General features: G+C 37.6%; 1 protein-coding gene and 1 long non-coding RNA gene across 6 annotated transcripts in view; one reads left to right on the top strand and one right to left on the bottom strand.

Annotated features, from left to right (window-relative positions):
* Positions 1-21719, top strand: part of LOC138704432 (uncharacterized) — a 534140-nt gene that overhangs the window by 428828 nt on the left and 83593 nt on the right. The window lies entirely within an intron of this gene.
* Positions 1-21719, bottom strand: part of Prp4k (Pre-mRNA processing factor 4 kinase) — a 53205-nt gene that overhangs the window by 4744 nt on the left and 26742 nt on the right. For 3 of the 5 annotated variants that reach the window (XR_011333344.1, XR_011333345.1, XM_069832291.1), the window contains exons 6-15: positions 20464-20689; positions 20089-20275; positions 18646-18939; positions 17554-17786; positions 15398-15551; positions 6727-6864; positions 6533-6647; positions 4387-4493; positions 4122-4253; positions 1897-2135 (exon numbers count right to left, since the gene is read on the bottom strand). Coding sequence is in view for 3 of the 5 variants with exons in the window: in XM_069832291.1 (XP_069688392.1) it covers positions 1932-2135; positions 4122-4253; positions 4387-4493; positions 6533-6647; positions 6727-6864; positions 15398-15551; positions 17554-17786; positions 18646-18939; positions 20089-20275; positions 20464-20689 (1790 nt within the window). In the remaining 2 variants the exon portion in view is untranslated. Of the gene's footprint in view, positions 1-1364; positions 2136-4121; positions 4254-4386; positions 4494-6532; positions 6648-6726; positions 6865-15397; positions 15552-17553; positions 17787-18645; positions 18940-20088; positions 20276-20463; positions 20690-21719 lie in introns of those variants that run through there. The other 2 variants (XM_069832292.1, XM_069832293.1) reach the window with 1 other exon arrangement.

The following is a 21719-nucleotide window of genomic DNA, read 5'->3' as shown; positions in this document are numbered from 1 at the left end:
AATCTTTGTTCAATGTACCATGATCTGTATCATATGGGTCAGCATTTCGAAAAGGGAAGAGAAAAAAAGGAAAAACCCAGGGAAAGGGATAACAAAGGAAGAATAGCGAAAGAACAAGACTGGATTGAAAAGAAAAGAAGAGAAAATGGACAGGGAGGATACAAGAAAGGTGGCAGTAAAATTTACTCATCACTTGTCTTGTTTGAATTTGGATCAAACATAAAACAAATGGCTATACACTCGATTTGATAGGATGCATGGGCCTAACTATAGAAGCAGTCCATGGTTCACAACTGTAAGAAGAGCTCACTGGTACCAGCATCGTCACTCCAGCAAAATCTAGCCCATCTTCAACACCTTCCTGAGCTAAACAGTTCTAAACTGACCCAAGCCATCTTTCTGCATTGCTTGACAGCAACTACTGACTTCTCATACTGATTTATGCAGAACCTCATTTCAGGTATAAATATATTACTAAACATAAAGATTAAAATCATTTCTCGTTGTGAACCTTTGCTATGCTGAAGTTCTGACAATCTCATCTCTATTTAAACATCTGATAAATCACTACAGAAAGATCATGAAGGTTAACTTACACAACCCAATATATAAATTCTGGCATAGCTGTATCATATTTAAAGAGTACATGTAAGTAGAAAATTGTGGAAAAACCCTTAGTTCAATTACACTTACTAAGCAAAAGCAAATGTAACTGAAAACGGATGTAATTCGATACAATTTATCGCAAATTAACCTCCAGTTATCTTTCATCCCCAACAATGTTCCTAATTTTTATTTAGCATACCACTTATGCTTTCATATGTGGACGTTTGAGCATATTACTCTTTCATACACTGTTATTGCAAGAAAACACGCATACGTGAACTTGTACATCTTTTACTTTTATAAAGTAAAATATATGCAAAGCAAAAGTGGCATGTTCTTCTGAAAATAAATATTACATATTTAAATACACTGAAGGACTCAAAATTAAATGATTAGAAACTTTGTCAAAATTCACAGCATGGGTGAGGTTCACTCTTTGTACAAACACAATTCAAAACCATGGCATTCGTAATCATGCTTTATTCATATAAGAAAACACCAGAAAAATATTTTAAGAGGAAACATATTCTGAAAGGTAAGGTATCCCTCCTCTTCAGAAAGAGCAAGTTTCGATGAGTGGAAGAAAAGGGATGGTTTGTAAGGATGCTGAGGAGATTTTTAAAACTATTCCTAAAATATGTTTAAGACAGTTATAAGGAATTGTAACAATTTGCATTGCACAGCTGGGCAGCCTATGTCATACTCCTCTGAAATAGACACAGCATGGTGGTGTGCAGCAGGTATTCAAGAGATCAAGCTGTTCGTATTACTATTTATTCTTTTAAAAGATTCGACACTTAACAAATTAATAGCTAAACAATCATGTAATTTCACTATAGCCTTTGCATCCAAAAGGACAATTTACTATCATTTTCTAGTCTTAAATAAAACAAATATTATGGACTTTTCACACTCATGTGCAAGTTAACTTACTGAATCTATTTCTCGTCTCAAACAAAGAAGACCAGAAATCATATAGTAAAAATAACATGAAACAATATAGTCCCGCTTCTACTCACTAAAAGATACATTACGTATGGAGTGTACCTCAAGTTTCCATTATCTTTAAATGCAAAACACGAATCTTTCACAAATTCTGCAGCGGTATAAAAGAAAGTCCCATATTTCGCTGTTATATTACTGGAATAAATACTTCAAAGTTTTACAGGAAAGTAACTTTGAATAAAATATAAAGACGTGGCCCCCATTCTTCTCTAGCGAGTATCAAAGACTTATCAACTAGCTTAGTAACACTTCTTTGCTGGAGGCACTCCCGAGACGGTTAGTTACCTCTCTCGAACTTTTCAACCCCTTGATCTCTTATCTCAAATCTTCTCCTGGATGAAGGGATGCGTGAGGGCCTGGTTGATGGCAATGCGCTTCGACGAGTCCAGCATCAAGATCCTTTCCAGCAGATCCTTCAGCTGGTTCACTTTCCTCGCTTGATCCTCTGGCAGGTTCTGGTTGCCTATCAGCTCAGAGAGCAGGTCTCTGGACGGATTCAGCGTCGACATCACAACCACTTTCTCCTGCAACATCACACCGTTTCCAAGTTGTGGTCACTTGCAGACGTGCATCACGAACATAATGTAAGCTTGGAGAAAATATTATTTGTGGAAAAATTGTGAAACAAGAAAACAAGTTCAACTACCTCCGTATTAACATAAAAAGTCACTTAAGGACACTTGACAATTGGAAGAGATTGCCAGCTGTTACAAGCAAACATTAAGTAAAAAATATTACTTCTGAGAAAAAGTCATTTGAAAGTTCTTCACAAAACTGATTCTTCAAAATATTATTTTTAGTATGTTGTTTCTCTTTGTGTGTATTTAATTTTTCAATTCTAAGTTCAAGAATTAAAACAGAAAATCAATATCCTGAATTTAAAAGAAAACTTACAAATTAAACCAAACCCTTTAACTCTATTAAATATAGAATATAATCTAAATTTAACAGAAGAAATACTGAAATCAGAAGTAAACACTGAAATGCTGAAACAATTGTCTTTAGAGACAATTAATATTAGATACCCTCCACAAAACTGGCTTCATTTATACACCGATGGATCCTTGATCTCCAGAGAACAAGGTGCCGGTGCAGGTGTTAGGTCTTGTCTCTTCTCACTTTATAGATCTCTTGGATATGGAACAAGTTTTGATGGAGAAATCGTTGCAATAAGTGAAAGTCTCAGGAATCTTCTATGCCACATCAATAAATTTAGGAATGCAGTTATACTGTCAGACTCCAAAGCAGCTATTCTATCAATAGTCTCTAAACACACACCTTCATCTCAAACAGCAGAAATAACTAAAATGCTCTCTCAATTAATATCACTCAATAAAAGAATTGTATTCCAATGGATACCATCCCATTGTGGAATCCTGGGAAACGAGAATGCGGATGCTTTAGCAAAGAAGGGCAGCACTGCTACTTACAGACCTGTTACTAAATCTACGTATTACTCTTTGAAAAGATTTATTAAATCTACATACTTAGACTTCAACAAACAAAATTTTATAACACAATCTCAAGGGAAAAAATGGAACTCTCTGCATCATAATCCACAGTTAATTCCCGATTTACCACGAAAATCGTCTGTAGCTGCATTTAGATTGGCAACAGGCCGTGATTGTTTGGCCAAACACCTGTATAGAATTGGAATATATCAGTCCCCTAACTGCCCATTGTGCAACTCAAACCAAGAAATGGATTCGGAATACCTCAAAATCTGTGCTTCAGTGGCTGGTCATGATAATATCTTTGAAAAATATTGGAGTGCAAGAGGTCAAATGACTTTACTGTCAAACGCCTGGCATTAGAAAACAACAACAACAACATTTATAAGGGAAATTTTATGTTTAAAGACATCTACATATAATTGCAATCAAAGGTATTTAGAGTGGTACTACAAGCATTATGTACTGTCTACTTACAATACGACTTGCGTTCATTCAGCAATTCAACACCATTCTTCACATATACAAAGAAATCTGGACAAGAAAGATTGAAATCTGTAATACTCTGCAATTCAGCAGAACTTCTGTTTCTTACATCCGTTCATGTGAGAACACTCTCTCAATGAGGGCATAGGATTCCGGAATTCTTGTCACTTTTGTTACCCACGGCAGTATAAATAATACTGAATGTAATAAACGAACACTGCACATGTAATCCTTACGACACACATCAAGTCAAGAGCAGTGTGGCTGCGGAAATTTATTTTCAATGACAAAACTTCATTCACAAAAGCTTACTAACATAGTGTGAAAATAATAAATCAGAAATATTGAACGTGAATGAATCAGAGGCCTCGGGAGACATGTAAATTTTAACGGAAAAGAACACAAGAAATAAACATTTTACAATTTAATAAATACGAAAGAAATATTCTTAAGTACGTGAACTGGAAAACTGAACAAAATGTATGTACAAAAAGGAAAACCTGGGAAATATGGGAGCTTCAACAAAGAGAACCACAAAAGCATGATCACAAGATGAAGTACCGCTTTACTTACCCTCTCGGTGACTTTGTCAACCTCATGGTACAAGAAATTGCAATTGCTATCAAAATGCTGTTCTTTGAAAGATCCTTTCCTTATGATTTTGTTTGGCATCTTCCCTTTCAAGTCCATAAAAAATTTCAACATCTGAAAGTACACAATAAATATGTTAGCTCTGCCATATTGAAGTGCATAGAAAAATAATACATTGCCTGCCATCATTTATGATTAATTTGGTTACTTACACTAAAAAGAGACGAGATTATGAACAGTGACTTGCCTGATTGTTGGTCTTCCCAGAAAACATTATTTTTCCAGTATAAAGTTCGTAAATTGTGCAGCCAGCTGACCACATGTCGATGCCAAAATCATATGGAATGCCTAGAACTGAAAACAAGAACAATGTGATACTGTAAGCTGGTAATGTTAACTGAACCAAAGACTTCAGATTCCAGCTGGACAGTCAGATTTAACAGGCATCCTATGATAGCAGTAACAGTTTCAGTCTTATTGGAGTAACTTGGGTAAGATAGCCACTCATTGTGTAGAAACTGTGAAATCAGTTGAATATTTCTATTATAAATTACTTTGTTTCTACAATATTAGTAGTAGTATTTATTTATTTAACCTGGTAGAGATAAGGCTGTCAGGCCTTCTCTGCCCCTCTACCAGGGGATTACAACTATAATATGAAGAATAACATTACAATTAATATTAAATTTACAATTACAATAAAAATTAAAGTACAACAAGATTACCTGACTAAAGAAAGCTAGACAATTTATCATAGAAGTTAAGAACAAAGAATATTTTTTATTTACTGAATTACAAATTAAACCTAGAATAACAAAATTCTATAGTGATGAAATTACCATATATTGGTAGATTAAGAGAACTATTTACAAGAAGCCATGTCTGAACGAGTCTCAATTACTGACCAAGTGCCTAGTAAGTTTGCGTTTGAATTCAATTTTATTTCGACAGTCCCTGATGCTAGCAGGTAGCGAATTCCAGAGTCTTGGCAGGGCTATTGTGAAAGAGGATGAGTATGAGGAGATGCGATGGGATGGGATTGTTAGTATCGTTTCATGGCGACAGCGTGCGTTCAGATTATGGTGGGAAGAAAGGTAAATGAAGCAAGACGACAGGTACGAATATCACCACACAGTTAAACTACAAGGTGCAGCTTGAGACAATTTTTTTTCTTTTATAAAGGAGGGGCTTGAAGGCTTGCATCTCAGCCTATTGTGCTTACCACTCCTGTTCTGAACGCCGTGCTCTTGTATGAATACAAAGGCTGCACTGTGAACTTAACTCAGAGTATGGTAATGATCTGCGAGTCCAAAGTCGAAAGCTACCCAGCAATTCGGCTTCAATTGATTGAGGAAAAACATCAGAAAAAAACCTCAACCAGAATTTCAACCCAAGCCTGCTTGTTTCACAGTCAAATATGTAAAGGTACGGTCACACATCGCTACTTTTGCTGCGCAACTTTTGTACTGCAGCTGCAAAAGTTGCGTGTCGTGTTCACACGTGAGCCAAAAGTAGCGCCCTGCACGCTACTTTTCGTGCTGCGCAACCCGAGTGCAGCAAAAGTTGCAACTGGAGGTTGCGAGTCTGTTCACATGCAAGGCGCTACTTTTGCAGCCGCAGTCATGCTGCAGGTTTCCATCTCCGTGTTGACTTCTCAATGTGCATTTTGTGGTTATGTTCGCATTATTAAGAAACTCATGCGAAAGCTTCCTTATCTATTATTTGCTTTTCTGCCCTAACTAGTATTCAGAAATTGGCATTATTTTTACTATAAAGCTTTTAAAAACGCCTATATACTTAAATGATAACCAACAGCATATTCAAGTAATCAATGTTGGCAACCCTCCTGTTTGAAACTATGCTACGGAAAATTAAAAAAATGAATTATATTGTCAGCAAATATGCTCAGACTGTGTTGTGCATTTAATAACCGTTTCAAATACTTTATTTTCATCACATCTAACATTAAAATATATCCAAACAAAAGTATCATTGGCACATTTGGGTGGCAACACTGGTCGCAACTGCAGCAAAAGTTTCAACAAAACCGATATCAAAAATGCTGCGGCTGCAACCCTGAGAACCCTGTTCACATGTCGCTACTTTTAAGCTGCGCGCAGCATGGAAAAGTAGCGAGCAGCAGGTTCGGCAGCCGCTACTTTTCGGGTTGCACCGTTGTTCACACGTCGCAGTACGAGAGTTGCGCAGTTTTTTGTACTGCAGTGCTGCAAAAGTAGCGACATGTGACCGTACCTTACCAGTGGTGGACTTGGAGACAATCTTAATCAAAAATGTCATTACAAGCTAATGTCACATCTCCCAAACTCAATGGCTTTCAAGTTAATTTACAGGATTTGTGTCTAAAAATACAAAGTAATGAAATGTGTACTTACTTATTTCTGGAGCTCTGTAGAAGCGACTTACAAGGTACGGCGTGATTTCATTCTCTGCTACATGTGACGCTGAGCCAAAATCACACAGCTTCAGCACAAGTTTGCTCTCACTAACCTGCAAATGCAAATATTCACAAGGTAAACCACTGTACCACACACGGCCAGACAAGCACTTGACAGAACAAGATACTAACCAAAATGTTATCTGGCTTGATATCGGCGTGAAGTATATTGGCTTTCTTCAACAATTTCAAAGCCAGAAATAGCTGCTGGCTATACGACCTCACAGCTTTCACATGTAATCCAACATCTTTCCCATACTTCTTCAGAACCTGTAACAAGTGAACCATAACAAGTACCTCCACTCCAGACTGAAGTGTAGCAAAGCACTGGTGATCTGTGGGCAACTCTACATTGGATTACAAAAGAAATGGAATGCAAGTGGTATATCACAGACCGAAAATGACATACATGACATATACAGAGTGTTTAAAAAACACGGGGCATAATTTCAGGTATGTATTTCCCACATGTAGACAATCAAAATAGTTTCATTACAACATGTATCCGGAAATGCTTCATTTCCGAGTTATGGCCTTCACAACATTGAAATTCACCGGAACGTTTTTCTTTCTGCAGGTCGTTGTCATTACAGATTCCAAATCAGGCACCGGAGACGAATAAACCAATGATTTTAAATGGCCCCACAAGTAGAAATCGAGAGGGTTCAGATCAGGTGAGCGTGGAGGCCAAGCAATTGGGCCACCTCTACCTATCCATCGATCAGGAAACCTTCGATCCAAGTACTGGCGAGCCGTATGACTGAAGTGTGCAGGAGCGCCATCATGCAAGAAGTGAATGTGTTGACGATTGATCAGTGGAGTGTCTTCTAAAACATGAGGTATGGTGTTTTCCAGGACGTTTGTGTATGCCTGCCCCGTAAGTCTGTTTACAAGTACATGGGGTCCAACTAATCGATCACCAATGATACCGGCCCACATGTTGAGGGAGAACAGCACCTGGTGATGACATGGAACAGTTGCACGTGGGTTTTCATACGCCCATACATGCTGATTGTGGAAATTTGTTATGCCATCTCGTGTGAACTGTGCTTCATCTGTAAATAATACTAAGGCAGGAAAGTTCGGATTTACACCACACTGCTGCAAGAACCACTGACAGAACCTAACTCGTGCAGGGTAATCTGCTGGTGACAGGGCCTGTACACGTTGCAAATGATAAGGATATAATTGATACTCTTTCAACAGTCTCCAGAAAGTCGTATGAGGAACACTGACTTGCAACGCTACCCTTCGTGTGCTGATAGGAGGAGTCATGTTCACAGCCTCCAGAATCTCCTCCTGTACTTCTGGAGTTGTAGATCTTGGTCGTCCCCTTCCCAAACCAGGAGAGTTAAATTTTCCATGCTCGCACAGACGGTAATGGAGACGTACAAATGTCTTCCGATCTGGACATTGTCGCTGTGGGTACCTCTCCTGGTACAAACGACGAGCCAGCGCAGCATTGCCGTCCGCCTTACCGTACATGAAGTGTATCTCTGCCAGCTCTTGATTTGAATACATGTCGCACAGTCTAACGCCTACACAACACTGAATGTAACCTTCGCCTCGGAATGAACTGTCAGAGTGCCCTCTTAATGTCTCCTTTGATGGCAACGACCCGCAGAAAGAAAAACGTTCCGGTGAATTTCAATGTTGTGAAGGCCAGAACTCGGAAATGAAGCATTTCCGGACACATGTTGTAATGAACTATTTTGATTGTCTACATGTGGGAAATACATACCTGAAATTATGCCCCGTATTTTTTAAACATCCTGTATATACATACAGGAAGAAAATATCAAAATGGAAATACGACTCTTACCATCCAATGGATATACCATATTTACTCATGTAACAGATGTCCTTGCATATTGCATAATGTATGCACCCCAATTTTTGACGTTAATATGTAGGGAAAAAAATCTCTGCATAATGTATACATTACATTTTATACCTACATGTTGCTTTATTTGTATTCAGGTTTAAATTGAAGACCGTTTTTGCAAAACTTGCTAACTGCAAAATTGAGATTTTGGTGGAGTCGTTAACATAAAGCAGCCTCTACACGATGTTGAAGTTATCTGAGTAAAATTGAATTATTTCTCTTCATTATAGTGTGTCAAAGTGTGATGGTTGCACCTATAACCTACATGCCTCCATTCAGTTTTTTGTCTCTCCTGTGAAATTTAGTTTTTTCAGTTAGCAAGTTTTGCAAAAACGGTCCTCAACTATATTGAGCTACATTTTTTGTTCATTTCGTAGGTTACACACTTTACATTATTACTGCTCATAAGCATTTGATATATCGATGCACTCAAAGTCATATGGTCGATCACGTTCAATTTTACTTGAATGTCTGATGTCGAAACCAGATGTGATTACTGTATCACGTGGGATATCAAGTACTTACGGTTTTTTCCTCACATACAACACACATCTGGAAGCAAGTGTCCGTTACTCGAGTAAATACGGTAATATGTGGATATTTTACAATAGCAAGTGTCGTCATCATGGTAGTAAAACAAACTTAACCTTAAAAATCTGACCTAACCAAAACAATTAACAGCATCATTAACCCAGCATCAAACAATCTTCTTGGGAGATGTGAAAGGTCATTCTCCTCAAGCGGATATGCAATGTACAACTCAGCTGGTACCTCTGATTGAAGTTTTGTCTGATATGTACATTCTATCAGGCAGTACCTCTCACTTGACAGTATGTGTCTGTAGTCTGATTAGTCAGCGATGTATGCAATGGAGGGGGAAAGGAACTGGTCAACCTGCCCCATTATCTCCTGACTTAATTTCCTCATGAGTGATGCCTTGTTAATTTCACTTATCAGCTTCCAACCAGTCTTTGGACAGATGATTGAACAACAAACCAGCTCGGTAAATTACAGAAGACTTAAATCCACTCTGACTACACTAAGTGACAACATCTCCACCATATAATGGACAATCAACAAACATTGCACAGACAGCAAAGAAATAAATCCCAGAAGTGGATACTGACAACAAAAGTAACAAAGAGCGAAAGAGTGGAATATTCCTCTCCCTAGCGCTGAGATCTTTGTTCTACAATGTTCTTCTTCTAGCTTTGCAATCCAGGTTGTAGACGTGTTTTGCCTTTGTTTAGAGCAGCACACTAAAGCATGTGGTCTGCATTCATTACTTAGTAGACAGGTGTCCGATTCCATTACATTCATTTCCAGATGTTGTGCCAAGCAGTCATGGCCAGTCAGGATTCTGAATCTGCTACTGCATCTTTACAATCTGAGGAATGTACAGCTTTCACTACTTTTCATCATGATAGTTCGCTCTTATAGACATGTTTGGTCTATTTTTGTATTACTGGGTGTGGTGTATTCTGTGAGACAACCTGCAGAAGTCCGCAATGTGAGGAGACCCAGTGAAGTACATAAGTACATTTTTGTTGTCTGCTCAGCACTTTTAACAGCTTCAGGCTTTCAATACTTGATGGGATTTGTGGTGTAATTGCTACTACTAAGATTACTGCTTGGTGATGAGGATTCTTAGCCTAAGACTCATTTTCCTCTCTCAGTTGGTGTGTACTGTGCAAACTCCTACTCCTGCATTCCTTGGAACTATCAGTCTGGCTCAGCATAATGTTAAGCAATTGTAGCTACAGCTAGTTCTTTCCACTGGACGATGGCTTCCACCGTATATAGTCCATACTACAGAACGTCCATATGATAAAATCTCCATAAGGTCTGTATGGTGAAAATGTCCATGTGCTAAATGTCCATACGACAGAAAGACCATATGATAAAACATTAGTAAGGTGAAAATGTCTATAGTGTCAAACGTCCATAATGTCCAAGTTCAAAGGAAAATTCTGCTTGAATAGAACACAATAAATTTTATTCCATAATTTGTACAAATAAGTTATTAATCATCGGGAACCGGACGTCACTTTTAAGATGGTAACCAATACTTTTGAGGTAGCTATATGAGAATTTCTCCATTTTCTTTGTACCTCTTGCAGTTTCTCACAATCTGAAGAATTTGTCTTTGATTCGTGAAAATTCGTTTTATTCATCAGCTCTTTAATTTGTGTATGCCCCCCTCTTGCTTGCAATATTTGTGTCCAAATTTCATTTCCTTCGCGCTTTAGGCACTGTATAAATCACCTAATGCATGGATGATGTACAGTCGAAGCTCTTCCTCTTGCCTTAACAGGTTCAAGATGCACTTTACTTCTATACCTGCTTCATCGATACTATGTAAATGCTTATCTGTGCCATCCCGAATGTTATCCAGGTTGCTGTTAGTTATCACTGCAGCATTACAAATTTCCTTTCCCTGCATCGCCAATATATTTTTGTCCTATCTCTATTAAAGTCATGATGTTGGTACAGGTACCCACGAAAAGAAAGAAGTGGCTTACCTTCTGTGATGGCACTAACTGAGGATTTCGTTCCATCTTCAAAAATTTCAGTTCTGGTTAGTTCTGTACTTCAAAATTTTTACATAGATTACTGTAACTTCCTGGCGGCCGGGTAGCTCAGTTGGTAGAGCAGCTGGCTACGGACTGGAAGGTCCGGGGTTCGATCTAGGTGGTGACAGGATTTTTTCTCGTTGCCAAACTTTCAGAACGGCCCCGAGGTTCACTCAGCCTCCTATAAAATTGAGTACCGGGTCTTTCCCGGGGGTAAAAGGCGGTCAGAGCGTGGTGCCGACCACACTACCTCATTCTAGTGCCGAGGTCATGGAAAGCATGGGGCTCTACCTCCATGCCCCCCCAAGTGCCTTCATGGCATGTTACGGGGATACCTTTACTTTTTTACTATAACTACCTTGAACAATGGATATAGTGTACATTATAGAGCTATGGACATTTTGACTCTGGACAATTTAACATGGACATTTTCAACGTGGACATTATTTCATGGACATTTTGACATATGGACATTTTTAATCCTGGACTTTATGTCCAGCTTTTTGACAGAGTGTTCTTGGAGTTCAAAGTAGCAGTTGGGAAGGGGTGGCTTATCATGTATTTTGGCATTAACATTGTATTTTGTTAAGATTTCATCTATGATGTGCTGAAAAGTTTTTGTGTTTTCAAAGGGTGTTTTGCTAGGATCTCCAGTCATTTCACCTTTTGAGATCAACTTACAAGTGATTGCTGCAGCAGCTTTTTGTAATTTTGGTTTGTTGTCTTATTTTGTCATCCTGTAACTTATGCTTTAAGGATTACTCTTCCACCAACTTAAAAGCATGGACTGTCTCCATGGTGTAAACCATAGATGGGCATCGTGCCTCACTGACCTTCACAGAGCTTATCGCTCGAGTGACATCATCTTCACAGTCCCCGTTCCTCCCTCACGCAGCTCCTAGGCGTGGGCAGGTTCTACATCAGTTTCATAAGCAATATCAGTGGTGGCATAATGGCGTTATCAAAGCAGCGTGTACGCGTTAGAAAACGATTATTTCATGAGAAATGGGAGGAAGAGTTTTTTTGCTCTTTAGAAGGGGGGAACAAACGATGTATGTTATGTTCGAAAATCCTATTAGGCATTAATAAATTTAATATACAACGACATTACTCCTTATGTCATAAAGAACATGCTGAATTAGAAGGTAAGACAAATTAAATGTTATTTTTCGTACTATTCCGAAGAAAATTTATGATCTTAACATTTGCATAGTATACTAAATACTACATTATACTTTAAACACGCTGCATTAAAAGGTACGAGCAATTAAATGTTGTTTCTACGTATTATTTCCAAAAGAAATTTATAAAAAAAAAAATTAAATATGCGTAGAAAACTAAATATGATTTTCTGAAATTATTTTAGGTCGAGAATGTGCAAATCTATTAAGTAATCTTGAGAAACGCCAGAATATTCAAGAAAATAAACGTAGACAATGTGATGGAATATTATTGGCTAGTTACGCAATTTCTCGCCTGTGATTTAAATCAATTCAATGATGGAGAAACAGTAAAGAGGTGTATGATTAAAGCTGCTGAATTAATTTGCCAAATTGAATAAAAGTTTTCGAGTCTCTCACGTTAACCAAGCGCTTTCCTAATAATTCGCCACTGACCGCCTTAGTGATTACGATAAGGTGACGCAGGTCACAGCAGTTTATATTTCCCATCCTACTCTGCAGTCTCCTCTCCTAGTAAACAAACTATTTCAAATCGAGTGCCTCACGTAACCAAAAATTGTACCCATGTATGGTGTAAACTGTTAGATTGCCTGACTGTGAACCAGGAGGTTCCCTAGAATCAATTTCAAGAGTATAATGAGTCCACAATAGTGACGAGCTCTGGTTAAGAAAAACCTACTACGGATACTTGCAGCACCCCTATTACATCTGGTAATTTCATAATGAACTATTAGATGGCAGGTGCATGGATCAGCCCTGGCTCCTCGTGTGGCTGCAGTGTCATGGAGCTCAGTGACATTACAAAGTATAAACCTTTTGGAAACCTAAATCAGAAACAAGAGACAGATGAAGCACGGAATACAGCAGATGAAACACAACATCTAGAACTTGTACAAAAGTGGAGACAGAAAAATGCCATTCACAGATGGAAACTACAAACAAGTGGAAGACAATCGTTTGATTACAAAAGTCTCACTCTGAAATCCACGCAAATCATATCAAATAACATTAGGAAAAACAATGCTCAATCCATTAACACTCAAATTAAAGAAATCATTCGATATACACAAAAAAACAGAGAAATCAGTTGTAATTACAAGACAATTCAGTCTGTAAAACCCTAAAATAAAACGCAAATTAACTTCATAGATATGAAATTAAAGGAAGAAGCAAAATCAAAAAAAAGGGAAGATGACATTTCAAAAAATTTTTTCAAGCAAAAACTGAAACAAGCACTCAAAGATTCTTATACAGCACTGCAGTGGTTGGCAAGTCAACCCCTTAGCACACAAACATGGTGGAGGGGTAAGGCATGATCTCCCTCCATCCCCTCGGCTATCATTTGTTATGCAGTGTTCAAGTAAACACGACAGGATCAGTTGTAAAGTCAACAAGAATTTCACTTGGTTAAAATTCGCTACATGCAGCTTGACTTCTAATTTTAATGAGTTAATTACATATCCATCTTAATGTTTAAATTGTGTGTAAAATAAGACGACGAAGAAATCAAATCATACAAAAATGAAGAAGAAATACATAAACTTAACTGAACTTGTACTCAGTTTTTGTATGTTCACTGTTCATCTCTACGCACGCAAAACTTGCAATAATGAAGATGTTCCAAGACTTCTCTCATACCTCCCTCCTTCCACCTTCCCCATTGCTGTTTTGTGGGCTGTACTTCATATGACGTCATCTTTGCCGATCACTGCAGTACTTAATTGCTACTTCATTTCATTTGCCAGAACTTGTTGGTACCAGTATGTCTACTATCATAACTGCATTATAATATCTAACATACACACGGTGAGTCTCTTGACATGTATACCAAATAGTAGGGAAAAAACTTTTGTGCGAGATCGTGCGTATTTGCTTGGTTTCCGCACAAAACCAATCTGCGGAAAGTCTAAAATTCCACATTCAGTATTCCCAACCTAACACACACAACAATTTCCCTCTTCTTACCGCTTAGGTGACATATTGATTTTACTGCTTTAGGCTTTTAACATATTATTTTTAGAGACGTTCAATATAGTAATAATTATAAATTGGAAACTTACCACTGCAATTTCACCTAAATTGCAATGTTAATTATTGTTTTTAAATATTTGCAAACATTAAGTAAACTCTACAACTCCACTAAAGTTACTGTATTCGTAATGCAAGTAACATTAAGGAAGCCGTGAAAAAATCAACAAGATTCCAGACTCATCATAGACTGGGGGAAAAAAAAGACAGACGTATATCACGGCCTGCTGGAGTATAGTAAACAAGAAACATTTTAAAGCAACAATGTTGAAGATAGATATTTTTGTTTTGCAAATTTGCCGTCATTGAACTGAAACCAAGATGGAGATTTCATTGCAACTAATTAGAAATTCCTCTTTCAGGTATGTAATAAACGATCTTCACACAAAATAATGTACGATACACGAACGGTATGTTTTCTTTCAATTCTCAGAAATTAAAAAAGCTCAACTACGTTTCGCTTTTTCAAACTTTTCCTCGAACATGAAAACTTCAACATACCGCTCTTGTAACGCATATTACTATTGTTTAAACATTTCCTCTTTATTTTCTTCGGATATAACAAAACTAGTACATTTATTTAGATAGGCGCACCGCAAGCTGAATGGCTGGAATATCGGCTTTCCAAGCTGAAACCTGGATTCGAATCCTGGCAGGTTCAACTGAAATTTGTGGTTGACAAAGACGGTGCTTGGAGGCCAGTTTTCATAGGGTACTCCTGTTTCTCCTATCAGCATTTCACCACTAATCACCATCACGGGGCGCATGTACTTTGCCTCCCAGCTACATTCACTTGGGTGAATGATGTAAGTCAAGTATCCGCCATTAGATGTATATATTTGTTTTATCTTCAAAACAAACAATTTTCAGTATCAAAAGATGGAGAAGATCGAAGATTAAAATAAGAGTGGCAAAGAAAGTAACCTCCAGTGTAAGTTGGCTCTAAAAATCACTGAAGACGTCTTACTAACATGAGAAAGGTGGACTAAGACGAGAATACTGTGATGTGAAAAACTAACACAACTTTGTTAATTATTGTAATATTCCTAACATATAATAATAATAATAATAATAATAATAATAATAATAATAATAATAATAATAATAATAATAATAATAACAATTTTGACACTTACCTCTCGTAAATTCATACTCAAAGGTTCGAAAACCATACATAAATGATTCTTATGAAAAAAGTGTCGGAATAACCTTAAACAATGAAATCGATCATCTGGATCTGCATCATTGAGACGGCGCAGCACCTCCAGTTCCCTCAAGCCTGTCTTATGCCTAGAAGAGACGAAACACACATCAATACATACACAGTTGCAGACCAAAAGGAAAAGAAAACCTGAACAAAAAAAAAAGAAAGGGAAATAGTGGAAAAAAGAGGGGGAAATGAAATACAGAAAGGAAAAAGAAAAAAATAGAATAAGGGAAAAAAAGTGAGGAAGAAATAGTTCAGTGAGTTGATGAGCCACAGCAATTCTGCATAGTTGTACATAACTAGGTCTGGGATTCACCACTTTCTATTCTGCTAATCTTTCTTACTCCTAAAAAACTGTAAACTGAAAGTAACAGGAGGAGAAATAAAAATTTAACAGGTAATTTGTATAACAGGAAAGGCAAGCAGGACAGATTCAACAGCGTGATACTGAGCTATGGGTCGATGATGACATACTTACTTACTGGCTTTTAAGGAACCCGGAGGTTCATTGCCGCCCTCACATAAGCCCACCATTGGTCCCTATCCTGAGCAAGATTAATCCAGTCTCTACCATCATATCCCGCCTCCCTCAAATCCATTTTAATATTATCTTCCCATCTACGTCTCGGCCTCCCAACTAACACTCTATATGCATTTCTGGATTCGCCCATACATGCTACATGCCCTGCCCATCACAAACGCCTGGATTTAATGTTCCTAATTATGTCAGGTGAAGAATACAAGGCGTGGAGTTCTGAGTTGTGTAACTTTCTCCATTCTCCTGTAACTTCATCCCTCTCAGCCCCAAATATTTTCCTAAGCACCTTATTCTCAAACACCCTTAACCTCTGTTCCTCTCTCAAAGTGAGAGTCCAAGTTTCACAACCATAAACAACAACCGGTAATATAACTGTTTTATAAATTCTAACTTTCAGATTTTTTGACAGCAGACTGGATGATAAAAGCTTCTCAACCGAATAATAACAGGCATTTCCCATATTTATTCTGTGTTTAATTTCCTCCCGAGTATCATTTATATGAAAACATGCATGATTGGAAAGTCTTTTGATCTACTTCATAATCCTTCATGAACCCACTGAAGATTGACTTGCATCTGCTTTCATTCACCGAATCAGGTGTCAGGAATCTAAAGAATATGCATATCATTTTTCTGGAGATGAGGACTGCATCTATAGGGAGAAGATCTAGGCCAACCCTAGATTTTGAGGCTGCTGGTATATAAAACAGTACCATATTTAGCTGATGACAGCAGAAGCATGCTCCTATTTCAAGGTTAATGACATAATGTGACAACATAACACTAAGGGCCGGTTTCATCATCAGATGTTAAAAATTCTCTAACAAGTTGTTACATAACAATTGTCAAAAATCTTAACAATATGATAGGAACCTTGCGTTTCACCGAACTTTTTGTGCAAAATGTTACCTAACACGCAGTTAACAATTACTATTCCTTTGCTAGAGTTACGAACAGAACGAATCTAGAAGGCATGGTCTGAATCATAGTATTTTCAAAAGCACTCCGCTGCGCTTCTGTTTGGAAGTAACTAGAAAAAAATGACGTGCGAAATAAACGTGAAGAGAGCTATATATTTCTACTGATGGTGTATTCTAGCCCCTCTTGTATTTATTCAGCAGCTTTCCTGACGACGGTTTTAGACAATCTGTAATAGACCTACCATAAAAATTCTTCTATTTCCAGATTTTCGTAATTATTTCGTAGTGCAGCTCTTCCCGTCGGAAACATCGTTCAAGAGATCCAAATATAGCAATTCTGAGTCAAAAGCATTGTTTTGTAGCCGCCATTTTAGACTGGTAACAGTGTTGTTAAAGGTTTAACACAAGGCAGAGCTGTGTTAATTTAACTTGCACTTTAATACGTTGTTAAAATTAGCATTTGTTGATGGAACAGAATTCTTGTTAAATTCAATGTTAACGCAGCCTAACGTGTTATAGTTTTAACATTCGTTGATGAAACTGGGCATAAGAAAGTTTCAAATCATACTAACATTCAACCCAACTGACCATCACACCTGCATGTATTTACAAAATACAGTAGCTTACATGATTTCATTGTTACGGATGATCTTGACTGCCACGTCCTGACTGCCCCTTGCCGCGTCCCTCGCCCTGATCACGTTGGAGAACACGCCCTGGCCTGTATAGCCATACACCACATAGCGTCCGTCCATCACTTCTCCGATGCGGACTCTGTAATAGCCTTCTGCATCATCCCAGTTATCAGTGAGATTTGGATTTTCTGGACCACCATGCAGTTTATCTACAGTGCCTGGGCTCTGAAACCACATTTAATGAATTGTTAGTCCTAGCTGCTATTTTATATTACCCCATTAACATTAACATAGCCAAATAACACTTCACTACTAAATAATTATTAATAATTATAAAACAATAACTAAAATAATTAATTAGATCCTTCAAAATCGGGAAACAAAAAATTTATAATATAATTTAATAAACACTGATACACAAGGTACAACAAAAATCTACTTTTATAAATTAATAATACAACCCATACAGTAAAAATAAACTATAATTGAACAAATTTAATCAACAACATATACAAAAACAATCAATTAATTTTAATACAAAAAATAAAATTAAATAAAAAAAAATAATTTATATAATATCTCAGATTATACCGAATTGCACGATAAAATTATTCAGTGTAAATTAAATTCTTAACTTAAAGATTTAATCCGTATTAATTAATATCATCCCAGCCACACCTTCCGGTACAACCACTATGTTACGACTTATCTCAATTAATAAATAATGAGAGCGACAGGCGATGTGTACATATTTTAGAGCCAAAATCACCATTACAATCTACAAAAATTACAATTAAATCCAATTTCATAATAAAATTTCAAATAATAATCCAATAATAAATATAAATGTAATCCATCTCCACCAAAACACAAACTGCACCTTGACCTGAAATAATTTATCAATTTAAATTAAGAAAATTTCAAACCCTAAAAAGATTTTCATTATAATGACGGTATACATATATTAATCTTCGCTCATGGATTTATCAGCAAATCTCAGACCTCTCGTGACATTACTACAGAAAACAGCAAGGCACGAAAAAGAATTAACAGCAATTGGAGCCAATCTTGCTTCTTCACTCACATTGTACTCCTCCAGAGTGTCGGCCTCGGCAAACATGTCCCACTCGTTCTTCTTCCCATCCTTGCGGTCACGTTTCAGCTTCTCTTTCCCTTCTTCTCCCACATCTTGAGAACTCACTCTGGCATTCCTGGTGTCTGGGACTTCTTTAGGACGACCTGCGTCAACTGACTCCACTGACTGATCATTCACACTGTTGTTGTCCTCCGATGCCACAGTGGGGCGCTCTGAAGGACTGCTCCTCCCCGACAGGTTCACGTTGGACATGTTGGAGTCCTCACTGATTGCTCCAAGCCTCTGCAGCACAAAATACAAGCAGATCATTGTGAATTGTCCCCCAACACGAACTCTATCTCCTCTCTGACTCACTCTCTGGTCTGATTCCTGCTGACAGTGGGTAATGCAAGTAACAAATGACAAACTATCACATCTATCAAATAATACAAACATTAATGTTGAATGAAAACTTCTCAAAATCTTCACACCTCAGAATGATCCATTACTTACTTAAAAAGGAACCTGGAGGTTCATTGCCGCCCTCACATAAGCCTGTAATCAGTTCCTATCCTGAGGAAGATTAATCCAGTCCCTACCATCATATCCCACCTCCCTCAAATTCATTTTAATATTATCCTCCCATCTATGTCTCGGCCTCCCGAAAGGTTTTTTTCCTCTCAGATCTTCCAACTAACACTCTATACACATTTCTGGATTCACCCATACGTGCTACATCTCAAACGTCTGGATTTAATGTTCCTAATTATGTCAGGTGAAGAATACAATGCGTGTAGTTCTGCGTTGTGTAACTTTCTCCATTTTCCTGTAACTTCATCCCTCTTAGCCCAAATATTTTCCTAAGCACCTTATTTTCGAACACCCTTAACCTCTGTTCCTCTCTCGAAGTGACAGTCATACAGAACAGCTGGTAATATAAATGTTTTATAAATCCTAAAGCAGACTAGATGACAAAAGCTTCTCAACCGAACAATAACAGGCATTTCCCATATTTATTCTGTGTTTAATTTCCTCTCGAGTGTCATTTATATTTGTTACTGTTGCTCCAAGATTCATGCTCATCGAAAAGTATAAGATGCTCTTATAACTAGGGTTTCAAATGAGATATGCCTATTTTAGTAATTATATATTCCCAGCAATCAATTTGACTCATACTAAGGAAGTAATGTAACACGCACATAAATAATAATAATAATAATAATAATAATAATAATAATAATAATAATAACTAAAATAATAATAAAAAGTAAGTGGGCCACCACAGGAAAAAGTATCAGCTTGTGAAGAATAGTGCTGTAAGGGGGCGGATGAATCCAGTTAATCTCGATGCTCAGTGAAGTTTAAAATTAGCTATATTTATTTCCACTCAAATTAAATCCTTTAAGGAGTTTACTCCTAAGATTTCGCTGTTTTAACAAGGACTGAATTTACCTTCAGAAGTTCTTCACGCTGTTTTCTCCTCTTCTGAATAATTTGTTCTTCATCCTCGTCTTCTTCAATATTGATGTCTTCAAGTTCTTCTTCTGAGGAAGAGGAAGACTTCTCGGCTTTCAAGCCCTCGGACAGACTGTCCTTGAACATATCACTCTTGTCTCCACTCCGTCCTTTATTTTGAGATCTTGACAATGAATAAAACACATTGTATTAACGTCTTCAAAATGCAATGCAATGAGAAATGCGCACACACGCACAAACATACAATTTTTCCGTCAGTAACAGTAAACCAGGAAATAACCTTCATGTACTTTTTTTTTTAAATTTTCAATTACTTATGCAAAGCTCCATAAACTTCAATTCAGCACTTACCTCCCGTGGCGGGTGCGATGTCGGTCACGGTCACGGTCCCTGTCTCGCTCTCTGTCCCTGTCTCTCTCCCGCTCTCGTTCCCTTTCCCTGTCTCTTTCTCGATCCCTGCTCCGGGGAGATCGAGATCGTGCAGATGGCCACCTTCTGTTTCTGTCCCTGTCTCTTGACCTGCTGTCCAGCTGCTGGACATCTCTACTTCGACTATATGAGCGAGCTCTTGAATTTCCTGCAAACAAGAAAAGGTGAGGGATGATCATGACACAGACATTTTCTGCAGGTAAACAGTGCTATGTTGTTAATAATAATAAATGTTCAATATGAAGTTTCACAAGCATAGGTACTCAGGCCGATTTTGTTCTCGATTGCCATAACAATATTGGATCCACAGTAATGAAATAAGTGAGAACCAGCTACATACGAGGAATGTAGTGGTAACCCTGGTTATATGCAGTGTGTTAGCATTCGGCGGAATGAGTACAAATCTCCCTTCGTATTGGAACAGTGGCAAACTGGTGGGAATGAATCTAGAGGAAACCGTAAAGTGAGAGAAAACAAAATTCAGTATTAATAAATAATGAGAAGCAACCAAATAATGATGATGATGATGATGATGATGATAATAATAATAATAATAAATGAACTTACCCATTTAAATAAGATGCTGAAAATATCCTCCACACGTTTTATTTTATTATCAAACACTTTGATTAAAGTTTCTTTTGTCACTGAATCTGTGTAATTCCTTATTGCCAACTGTCCAATAAAAGGAAACAGAATATCGGAACAGTAAACTTCAGAATTGACGTCTCATTAAAAAAATTGGGCCAATCTCGATCAGGATATAGCATACCACACCTATTTTCTCTGGATGTAGTTTGGTTTCTTTCACAGCATGCGGATTTTCAGATGACCAAATTCTGGTATTTTGGGAATTAACATAACACAACAAACGAAACCAGGCTTCATCTGTAAAAAATGTCCTATCCAACACTTCAACACCATTGTGCCGAATCATCCTCTGGAACCATTCGCAACAGTGAATACATTTCTCGTGGTCAGCAGGTTAAATTCGTGCACACCGTCACTTTGTAAGGACACAAATTAAGTTCTTGTTGCTATAGTGTACGAAATGTTTGTTTGTTGAGCAAGAGTTTCCTCGATGATTTTGTCGGACTTTTAAGCAGCCTATCAGAGATATCTAAAAGCTTATCTTCTGTTAAGATAGGGGGCCTGTCACTCCTCGCAGCATCTTGTAC

Source organism: Periplaneta americana, chromosome 8, assembly GCF_040183065.1.
Source record: "Periplaneta americana isolate PAMFEO1 chromosome 8, P.americana_PAMFEO1_priV1, whole genome shotgun sequence".
Classification (NCBI taxonomy): Eukaryota; Metazoa; Arthropoda; class Insecta; order Blattodea; family Blattidae; genus Periplaneta; species Periplaneta americana.
The sequence above is the reverse complement of the archived record's forward strand: the minus strand, read 5'-3'. Positions and strand labels throughout refer to the sequence as shown.